The following is a 12,214-nucleotide window of genomic DNA, read 5'->3' as shown; positions in this document are numbered from 1 at the left end:
CCACTATGCTATAACCATTTTTTGCAAAACCCTCATTACCTCATACAAAGCATATTGTGAGAAGACTCTAAACAAAGGTTAAAGATGATAAGAATGCCAATGGGTTAGTTTGATGGATGATATTTACAGCTGAGAAATGATGAGTATAGGCTTCATTATGAAAGCTTCTTTGATAGTAACAAATGAAATGATGAAAATGCTCTCTTAGGAGGGCCATGTGTGTGTGTCTCAAACGGAGATAAGTTGACGACATTAAACCCAAGGACCATCTGTGTTGGATTTGGAAACGTTAGGAGACTACCGGTGTAACTCTAACGAAAGATATCATCAAGTTACTATTTTTTGCAAACATAAGGTCCATTTATGAAATTTTGTCTAAATTTTATAAAGGAAACCTTGTGCCAGGGCACATTTTATGGACTACGGTCAAAACAATTCACGTTACGTCTTTTGTATCACATCTTATACTAATATAGAATGATATGTGTAACGTATGCATATGACTTTACTTGATATATCGCATGAATAAATATTTAGTTACAAATACCGATTGACACGTGTGAGAAACAGGAATCACGATAAACACAACAATGTACTGATCCTAAAGATAGTAATTTGTTGTTATTTGTAGGGATAATATCATATAATAACAATTAATATTATTTAAATTGTTTGATAAACTGATAGAAAATCGTATATGATGATTTGTTAATTAATTAGCTAATTTGAGTACACGTGGTAACAATTTGAGTCCAACAGATTCCCTCACAATTAGAATGTAGACTCACACAAGCTAAATTTGTTATGATATTATTATATTCAAAATCAAATTTCTTGTATTAACTTTTTATATCTTTATCCAAATTTCAATTATTTTCCATTTAAAATTTTTGAATTAGTTTTATTCTAAAAAACCATAAAATAACTTTTTAGCACTAGCCAAATACCCTACTAAAATGGAATCAAAATTATCTACAACTCATTGATTACTATAGAGACAAGAGGGTGTGGGTAGAAAACTCTCATCATTTTTTGTGGGCCACAAGATTATTCCCTTCACTTTCATTTCCTTCACATAAACCCAAAGAATGGGTTGGAAACTTCCCTCACTATTTTTTTTTTATTTTTTTAAAAAATATATATTTCTTATAAATATTATACTCATTTTGTAGGAAATTAAAAACCATGAGTTTTGCTATATTTTTTTTTATAATTTTTAATAAGTATATAATTTAATAAGTATTAAAAAAGATAAAAAAAAAAGTTAACCAATAAAAATAGAAGAGAGAGTGAGGGAATAAGCTCCCTCACCACCTTTCCCTAAGTCAAGGAATGATTTCCTTCATCCATACCGTCTAGCCTTAGCAGAAAATTAAAATTATATAAATAAATACAAAAATGTCTAGCCTTAGCAGAAAATTAAAATTATATATATATAAATACAAAAACCTGTTTTTATCCTATGGGAGGATTTCCAAACTGAATAAGGTGAGGTGACCCATCGATGGTTGCATGAAGTCTTGAGATGATAACCATCTCCACACACGCCGTCCAAAATGCGGTTGGTAACTGGTCCACCCTAGAAACAACGGAGGGCTCCTGATCTCTGTTACATGTGAGCCATTATTTATCATGGAACATACAATTTAACTACAACTTCCCTCCTCACTTTATATTAATTTTCAAATGAGGGCCTTCGGTTTTTGAGTGTTGTAATGTTGAACAATGGTTGTAAGTCTAAGGTGTATAAGTCCAAGGGTTGTTTGACTAAGCTTATTATAACAATTTATTAACTTATTAATGGTTTTATACAACTGTAAGTTAAAAAAATATTTTAGTAAAAATAATTTATTTCGGTGTAAAATCTCTACTAAACTATTTTTTTTATAAATTACCACACACTTACTTATTAGCTAATAAGCTAATAAACAATAAGTTTTTTTTTGCCAAACACCCTTTAAGTTTTAAACTTTATAGATATACAATGAGATATAACTCTTGTTACAATGAAATGGTTATATAGGGTTTGTGATTGAATTTGAAAAGACAAAAAATTATAAAGTGTTTATTAAATTATTCAAGGATATAATGTTAGTCTAATAAACATTTTTTTGAAGCAGTTGACAAAAATTTCTTATATTTGCAAAATAGCTAAAAGAAATATACATTTTGGCATATTTTTCCTTTACATATAATAAGTTTTTTTTGACAAAAATATAAAGAACATTGTTATAAAAATTACATCAAATTATTGAGTTAGATAATGCATGTGGATGAACAATTTTCACCCCTTAAATAATTTCTTTTACCTATTGAATAACTATTTTGATGATGTATGAATAAGATGTTATGTAGTATAACTACCCATTAAATGTAAAGAGAAAAACACACCTTCTTAAATACAGTCTTTTAAGTGTTCAAAAATCCTCTCAAATCTCCTTCTTTTATTTTATAATGTTTTAGTTTAGTTTTATTAGTTTGAATTTTAATTACGTTGATTTTATGACACATTATCAACACGAAATCTTTAATCAAGTTGAAATCACATATATTCTACTTAAGGTATGTATTACTTAATAATAAAAAAAGTATTTATTTTAAAACAAACAATTTAAAACAAATAATGAATTATGAAAAGTCATTATTAACTGCTAATGATATTTATTAATTTATTGTCAAACCATTATTTATGTATTCTAATTTTTATTTATGCATTTATATTATGAAACTAATTTTTATTTATGTATACTAACATTTAAATTAAGCAACTAATTTTTATGTATACTAACGTTTGTTTATACATATCCATATTTATATTTTAGATATCCTTCATAATTTTATTTAAGCATTTACTAATATTTATTTTAGTTTCTAATTAGTAAAATTATACCAAGTAAAAACTATGTACTAATTAGAAGTCTTATTAAATGACTTATAAAATACATATACATATATATAATGTATATACACAACGCCTCTCTCTCTCTCTCTCTCTCTCTCTATATATATATATATATATATATATATATATATATATATATATATATATATATATATATATATATATATATATATATATATAGAGAGAGAGAGAGAGAGAGAGAGAGGGAGAGAGAGAGAGGTTCAAATGTTTTTCACATCTATTGTGTGCTAAAATGCACCAATAAAAATTTAGTAAAAGTTATATGTATATTAAATGATATCCATACTTATAATTCCTTTTTATAGAAACTAATTAAATTCTTCATTAATGTCAACAATAATATTCTTTCAGAATGAATTCGTATCTAGAAGAATGAGTGTATTCTAGCAGAATGACAGTGTATTCTAGTAGAATACACTCTCGTTCTTCATATTCAATGCAACTTTATTGTATTTTAAGTGAGTGATTCATTAAACAAAAAACAAACCCATACATAAAAACCTAGATGCGAATTCATTCTGAAAAAATGTTAAAACTGACATTAATGACGAATTTAATTAGTTTCCATAGAAAAAGAATTATAAATATGGATATCATTTAATATACATAAAATTATGGAAATTATTTATTATTTATCTTTAATTAATTAAATAGTTATTTAACTTTACTAAATTTCTATTGGTGCATTGTAGCATACAATAAACATAAGAAACACATTAACCTAGCCCTATATATATATATATATATATATATATATATATATATATATATATATATATATATATATATATATATATATATATATATGCAAAGGTTAGAAATGGAAAAAATAACAACTATTTTTTCTACTATAAATAACATCACTATCATATTTCTTTCTACCACAAAAAAGAGTAAATTATTTCACTTTTCAAGGTTATCAAGATCAAAATGATTCATTTAGTTGTGATTCTCGCAACTATAATATCCATAACACTTAGCTTCATATTTTTCAATCTCATGCCGGATAAATTTTATCCTTCCTTAGTCTTGTATGAGATGATTCTTCTCCCACTTCTGTTTTGTGCAATACATATTAAAATAAATGGATTTTAATTTTTATCTTGTTATTTTGTTTAAATCTATAGTTACAATATGTCCAACATTGTAAAGCTTGAGTTTGCAGCACTTGAAGTTAGTGGGAAAAACCATGCGCCATGGATGATAGATGTAAAAATGCATCTTGAGACCATGGGAATCTCAAATGTTATATGTGAATTTAATAATTGTTTGGCACACGACAAGGCGAAAGCACAAGTTTTCCTTCGTACACATATTGATGAAATGTTGAGATTTGAATATCTTGATAGTACTGATCCAAGTATTCTTTGGAATCTCTTGAAAGAAAGATTTGATCATCAAAAGGAATTTATACTTCCAATTGCTAGAGATGAATGGAGAACAATGAGGTTTCAAGACTTCAAGAAAGTAAATGAATACAGCTCAGCTGTGTTCAGAATATGTTCAAAACTCAAGTATTGTGGACAAGAAGTTACCGATGAAGATATGTTGGAGAAAAATTACTCCACGTTTCATGCAACAAACATTACCCTGATGCAAACATATCGATTGCAAATGTTCACAAAATATTTTGAACTGAATATATGCTTGCTTATTGTAAAGAAAAACTATGAGCACTTGATGAAAAACCATGAATCTCGTCCAACTGGATCAGTAGCACTTCTTGAAGCAAATGCTACAAATACTGATGGTGATCGAAACAATACACGTAGATGAGGGAGTGACCATGGTCAAGGACGAGGTTGTGGCTATTTTAATCGAAACCAAAGCCATAATCATAACCATAATTGTGTTCATGGACAAGTGTAACACCCCGACTCTTAGGTATAAAAATTAAAGTTTATATTCACATTCTTAGACCTACTCAATGAGTTGGATGACCTAACTCGTCGTGTAGAAGCGGATCAGGTCGTGTGATTTAGGAGGTCTACTCGACGAGTTGGAGGACCCCAAACTCGACGAGTAGGAGCTGGAAAATGAAACCCTAATTTCCAGGATTTTACACCCTATTTAAAGGGCCATTAACCTCCCTCTGCCTCCCTTACCGTTCCCTTGAGCTCAAAAAACCCTAATCGCGTCTACTCGCCATTTTTTGTGTGTTAAGAAGCTTGGAAGGTGGATTTTGTGAAGAGAGCTTGAAGTCTAAGGAGCTTGGAGCAAGGAAAACCCTGTGGATCTGATTTCTACTTCATCTTAGCATCATCTTGAAGGTAACAAGTTGTTACATTGACTTCTCTAGATAGATCTCTTCATGCAAAGGTTTAGGGCTATCTCTAGTTTTTTGTGGAGTTATTTATGGTTTTGGGCATGATCTGAAGTTGTAACTTCAGATCTGGACTCCTCTAGCCCCTTATAGTCATAAAGTTCTAGTATTTAGCAGGTTATGGCCTTCTCCTTACCTAAAACTTCTTCTTTAGCTTGGTTTTGGCCTTTAAGACCTTGCATGCACGTAAAGTTTGCAACTTTACGTGGTAACTATGCCCTAGGAGACTAGATCTACTATTTGAAGCTTTGGAGTAGCTTGAAATCGTCTGGATAAGAATTGGACTGCATGAAATCGACGAGTTGGATAAGCTAACTCGACGAGTCGAGACGGGTTTCCCCGTTTTCTGGATTCGGCATGAACTCGACGAGTTAGTAAGAAAACTCGATGAGTAGATAGGGTTTTTCCCGACCTTCTGGATGTTGCATGGACTCGACGAGTTGGATAGACAACTTGGCGAGTCGACTCTGATTTTCGCGACTCTCTGAGTTCTGAAGGAACTCGACGAGTCTATAGGTTGTACTCGACGAGTTGGGTCAACATTGACTGTTGAACTTGACCGTTGACTTTGACTTTGACTAAGGGCCGACCCGTTTTGGATTGTTATCCTGATATGTTATATGCTTGAGTATTGTATGATCTGTTAGATCAGTATCCTGGTAGATAGGATGTTATTATGATGTTATGGTCTGTTAGATTAGTATCCTGGTAGATAGGATGATATTATGCTATTAAGATATGTTAGATCAGTATCCTGGTAGATAGGATGTGATTATGTTGTTATGATCTGTTAGATCATTTTGTCTATATATAGACTGTCATTTGATTATCTGATATATATATGCACTTGTTTGATTGGTGGTTAAGGGTTATCTGCTTTGTGCGAGAGCCAACAGACCGGGGCATTCCAACCCGATGACTGTGGGCCATGAGTACCATCCCGATGATGATTTGACTCGTAGTATGCGGGCATTCCAACCCAATGGTTGTGGGCCGAGGGTATACCATCCCGAGGATGACTGAACCCATAGTATGTTGGCATTCCAACCTAATGGTTGAGGGACTAGGGCATTCCAACTCGATGGTTGATTGGGCCCATAGTATGTTGTTATTATATGTGTGTTACTTGTTGTGCGGGTATTTTGGGGGAACTCACTAAGCTTCAGGCTTACAGTTTTGGATTTTTTTCAGGTACTTCAGATGACCACGGGAAGGAGAAGGCGTGATCGTGCACCTCCTCAGATTTTTATGATCTTGATTTCTGGGATACTCTGATGTCTAAACTATTTTGAAAACACTTTCTAATAACTTAATGGTTTTGAATGGTTGAAAAAATTTTAAATTGACTTGACCTTTAATGGGTGTTATAGTTGCTATCAGAGCCTTAGTTTGAGTGAATTGGAGGAACAATCGTGTGAACCCGGTCTCAAACTAAGGAAAAGATTTTCAAATGGTTTTCAAAATATTAAAGGAGGATGCAGAGTGTACGATCAGTCGGGGCCAGTAAGTAGACCCCAAAATACCATGCAGTTATTTGATATTGTGATATGTTAGAACAACATGCTAGTGATAGGCTGGGGATCTTCAGGAATTTCATGATAGAATTGCCTGATTATATAATGCTTGATAGCCTAGGATTTCTTTATATGAAATTGACATCCTTACTATAGTCGCTTAGTGTATGCATCATAGTTATACATAATTAAGATCTTATAGCCTGAGAATGTTTGGTTTGGCCTTATTTCCTGTTTTTGTTTGATGAAGGGCTTAGGGTAGGATCATGTATTCAAAAGTCTATAGGGTCCAGCGTTATGTATGACTGGTATACACAAGTGCTGCAGGGATGGTGGAAGTTTCATGGGTGAATTGTGCGGGGTCAGTTGGCCAATCATGAGATACTTAGCCTTCCTCTAAGAGTGAGGATTAAGCACTAGCCATACATATGTATATTGTTAGGGCGTTGTGATGATACTTGAGACAAATATGGGTATATGGGGAAGGTAGTATGGACCCGTGCTAATGAAAGCATAGGACCCATACGCGTAGCAAGGAAGTCATAACTGTTGGAACCTGAAAGTGAATCTCTACCGATCTCTATCTTTTGGATGTTCTGAAGTCAGTCAGTTCCAAAGTGAAGGGTGTTCTAGAGTCAGCCTATGATTTGAAGTCAAATTGGTGTCCAAAATAAAGGATATGTTCAAGAGTTGATGATTAGAATTGGTGTATGCTTTCGAGATCAGTTTATCCATGTGTATTAATTACTTTTGTCATTTAGTTTGATGTAATGTATCATAGGACTTAGTCTCTTTTGTCAACTTAGATAACCAGAGTGTTAGGAGTAACTCTATTATACAGTCCTATGTATGTGTTTGTTTAGTACGATGTAACTTGTTCTCCTATTTATGGAGCATTCAATGAGAAACTAAAAGACGGGTTGTTTTCTCCAAAGATAGATATTTTCACATTTATTTCACTTGCACCTTTCTCTCAAATCATTCTTTCAAACATTCATTGTGTTCATTTATTGTCTTTACTTTGATCATATTCATAGTATCATATTTAATACTTGAAGTACTTTGTTGACTCTCATATTCAGTTTTGACTGTTCTTGCTAGACTTGACTGGAACTATTAATCAGAAGCAGACATTGATATGCTTTAACTCAAGGTTTGAGTTTTTGAACCTTGTACCTGCGCAATCAGATCCTTGTTCTCATAACAACCCCTATGGTTTAGTTTGGACTTGGTTCCCCATTATTTATGCGGATTATTTGATATGTTTCTGGTGTATTTTCAGTATGGTGGTTACGAGGCGATTTGTAACTGGATCCGGATCAGGATCAGGACAGGGCAGTCAGGGTACCTCGACAGTGCCCGAGACTATCGGCTAGGATATGCCAACATTGATAGAGGATCATGTCAGGGAGATCATCCGTGTGGAGGTGGTCGAGATTGTCCGGGGCCAGATTCCGGAGAAGTTTGGGTCTATCAAGACCGCCATGATGGAGTATTTTGATGACAGATACACAACCATTACTGAGATTGCAGCTGTTGTAGCCTCTTTAGCCATGGCGACTGTAGGTATAGGGATAGGGCGAGCTTTTCAGTACCGTGACTTCGATAACACAAAGCCCTGGACCTTCGATGGGACTTAGGATCCGATCATAGCCATGAGGTGGTTGTCTGACGTGGAGGGATGTTTCTTCACGTGCTCATGTCTTGCTGACCAAAAGGTCAAATGTACCTTGAACTTGCTGAGTTCTGGGGTAAAGGACTGGTGGAGGTCGATGATTGGGTCGTTTACTGATGATCAAAGAGTTGCAGTTACTTGGGAGCTGTTCAGGGAGATGTTTCGCACTCGCTACATTCCATAGGTCGAGCGCGGGCGGCTGTCACAAGAGGTTTTGGATCTAAGACAGGGTATTGAGACGGTGATGGAGATCACCCACATGTTCACTGAGAAGGAGATGTTTTGCCTGAAGTTTGCTTATGAGCAGGCTTAGATGACACGTTATTTGAGCATGATCACGACCGATATCCGTCAATTTATTGATACCCAATGCTGTGATACACTGTTGGAGTTACAGGAAGCAGCTAGGCGGAGTAAGCTTGAGATCAAGTTACAGTTACGAGAGCAGAGGCTGGCTCCGACGCAGTCACAGCTGACGCCAGAGCGGTCCAAGACCTCTGATTCTAGGTCTGTAGGTCAGCTAGGTTGCACTTGTGGGAAGTGCGGGAAGGTTCATTCGGTGGTTTTCCGATCGGGCAACGGGTGCCACGAGTGTGGCAAGTGGGTTCATCTTGCTAGGGATTATAGGCCGCAGACCCCGGCCTCGGGGGTTAGACTTTGTTACTATTGTGAGTAGGTGGGCCATATGAAGGCCCAATGTCCCCTACGAGCCACCAATCCAGTGCAGGCTCCTGTAGAGGCTACACTGAGGATTACTGACAAAGTTTAAGGTAGAGCAGAGCCTTCGAAGGCTCGGGGACGTGCCTTCCAGCTTATAGTCGAGGAGGCCAGGACAACACCAGATGTGGTTTCTGGTATGTTTCTATCCCTTATCTTACTGATTTTATTTGTTTTATGCTTATATCTGCTATATCATGTTAGGTACATTCTTAGTTAACCCCTTACCTGATTTTGTATTATTTGACTCACTGGCGAGTCGGTTGTTTGTCTATCTGTCATTCAGTAGGGAGTTCGGTTTTCCAGTACGAGAGCTAGAGTGTCCATTGCGAGTCTCTATTGCCAACGAACACGGGATTTCTACTTCTTTAGTATATCGGGGTTGCGTGTTAGAGATATTCGAGGTATCTTTTCTGATAGACTTGATTTTGATCCCCATGGTGGATGTATGTGGGATTGTGGGTATGGATTGGCTTAGTCGCTTCGGTGTCATGATCGATTGCGAGGGTCAGCGGGTGGAAGTTCGAACCCTAAGTGGGGGAGAATTGATTATCTATGGTGAGGGCACCAGATTAGGATCAGGGTTTTGTTCAACTACCTGGGATCGACAATACATTAAGCGCGGGTGTGCGGGTTATCTTGAGTATGTGGTGGATACGCGGGTCACGGATCAGGTCTCGGTTTCATAGGTTCCAATGGTCAGGGAGTTCCCTGACGTGTTTCTAGAGGAGTTACCCAAAGTGCCTCCGGATAGGCAGGTCGAGTTTAGGATCGACCTAGTGCCAGGTGCGGCCCCTATCACTAAGGTGTCGTAATGATTGGCACCACCATAGATGCAAGAGCTGTCATCACAGTTGTAGGAACTGTTGGGCAAGCAGTTCATTTGTCTGAGTAGTTCTCTGTGGGGAGAACCAAATCTCTTTGTCAGAAAGAAGGATGGTTCACACCGGATGTGCATTGACTACCAGGAGTTGAACAAGTTGACGGTGAAGAACCGTTATCCACTCCCAAGGTTAGATGATCTTTTTGATCAGTTGTAGGGAGCATCTTGGTTCTCCAAGAAAGACCTCAGGTTAGGTGGGAGTGGATGGTTATTGATAATTTCTTCACCCGGTGAGCTGAGTATTCTTTCCTACTCAGGGCATCGGCTACCGTGTTAGCCTTGCTTGGGTGGTACTTGATCTCGCATTCATAATCGTTTAGTAGCTCAACCCACCTTCACTGCCTCATGTTCAACTGCTTTTGATTTAGAATGTGCTGGAGGTTTTTGTGATCCGTGAAGATGGTGCACTTTGTACCATATAGGTAGTGCCTCCAAATTTTTAGGGTGAAGACCACGGCTCCCAGCTCGAGATCATGGGTGGTGTAATTCACTTCATGTGTCTTCAATTGCTTGGACGCATAAGCTATCACATTTCCACGCTACATAAGGACACAACCTAACCCTTGGTTCAAAGCATCGCAATATACTACGAAGTCTTCGGTTCCCTCTAGTAAGGATATCCTTTTGTGTTAGGGTGGTGAGGGGCTTGGCTATCTTGGAGAAATTCTAAATAAACCTTCGGTAGTAGCCTGCGAGATCCAAGAATTATCGGATTTCTGTTGGAGTCTTCGGGATCGCCCAACCTTCAATGGCCTTGATCTTGGAAGGATCCAGACGAATTCCTTCCTCACTGACTACATGACCCAAGAAGTTTACACTGCGAATCCAGAACTTGCATTTGGAGAGTTTCGCATATAGCTTTTCGGCTCTTAGAGTTTCCAAGATTTGACGGAGATGTTGACCACGTTCCTCCTTACTTCGGGAGTATATGAGAATATCATCGATGAATACGATCACGAAATTATCGAGGAATGGACGGCACACTCGATTCATGAGGTCAATAAATGTTACGGGGGCATTTGTTAGACTGAAGGGCATCACAACGAATTCGTAATGGCTGTATCGAGTTCGGAAAGCAGTTTTTGGAATATCTTCTTCCCGAACTTGGAGCTGATGATAACCGGATCTTAGATCTATTTTGGAGAAGTAACTAGCTCCTTGAAGCTGGTCAAATAGATCGTCAATCCGAGGGAGTGGATGACGGTGAGTTTGTTCAACTCCCGATAGTCGATGCACATTCTAAAGGATATGTTTTTCTTATTGACAAACAAGACCGGAGCTCCCCAGGGTGAGAAGCTTGGCCAGATGAATCCTTTGTTCAGAAATTCTCTTAATTGACTAGACAACTCCTGCATTTCGGCGAAAGCTAACCTGTAGGGTGATTTGGCAATTGATGTCACTCCTGGTATTAGGTCGATTCGAAATTCAACCTGTCTTTCTGGGGGTATTCCTGGAAGGTCTTCAGGAAATACATCCGGGAAGTCACATGCCATTGGGATGTCTTTAATGTTTACTTCTTCTTTGGCTATATCCACAACATGAGCGAGGAAGGCATATTTTTTCTTGGGCAGGCACTTCTGTGACTTGATACACGAGATAAGACGAAGATCGGCACCAGGTTTATCACCATAGATTATTAGGGTTTCGTGATTGGGTAGGTGAAGGCAAACGGCCTTCTCGTGGCACATAATATCAGCATGGTGGGGACTTAACCAATCCATGCCGATTATCACATCAAAACTCATTATATTTACTAGCATCAAATCTATTTGAAATGAATGGTTGTTTAGTAATGTGCACCCTACGTAAACATCTTTGGTTGTTTCGGTTTTCCCATTAGACATCTCCACCGTGAAGGCTTTGTTTAGCTTCTAGGGTTGTTGGTTTAGTAAGTGTTTGAATTTTTTACTAACGAAACTCCGCTCGGCTCCACTATCGAATAAAATGCATGCGTAAGTGTTGTTAAGTGGGAACGTACCAGTAACAACCGTCGGGTCTTGAACTGCCTCACCTTGACCCAAAGTCAGGACCCTCCCTGATCCTCCTGCTCCTTGGTTGTTGGCTTTGGGACAATTGCATCTGAAATGGCCAATTCCTCCACACCCATAACAAGTGTGACTAGCTCCAGCGTTATTGTTGTTGTTGTTGTTGTTGTTGTTTGGCTGTTGGTTTGGTTGGG

General features: G+C 37.0%; 1 protein-coding gene across 1 annotated transcript; it reads left to right on the top strand.

Annotated features, from left to right (window-relative positions):
• Window positions 1–4,057: 4,057 nt before the first annotated feature.
• LOC111909572 (uncharacterized) lies at window positions 4,058–4,699 on the top strand. Its single transcript, XM_023905362.1, has one exon. The coding sequence runs from the start codon at window positions 4,058–4,060 to the stop codon at window positions 4,697–4,699; it is 642 nt and encodes a 213-aa protein (XP_023761130.1).
• The last annotated feature ends 7,515 nt before the right edge of the window (window positions 4,700–12,214 follow it).

The sequence above is a fragment of the Lactuca sativa genome, chromosome 8 (genome assembly GCF_002870075.4).
Source record: "Lactuca sativa cultivar Salinas chromosome 8, Lsat_Salinas_v11, whole genome shotgun sequence".
Lineage (NCBI taxonomy): Eukaryota > Viridiplantae > Streptophyta > Magnoliopsida > Asterales > Asteraceae > Lactuca > Lactuca sativa.
This window is presented reverse-complemented; position numbering and strand designations above follow the sequence as displayed.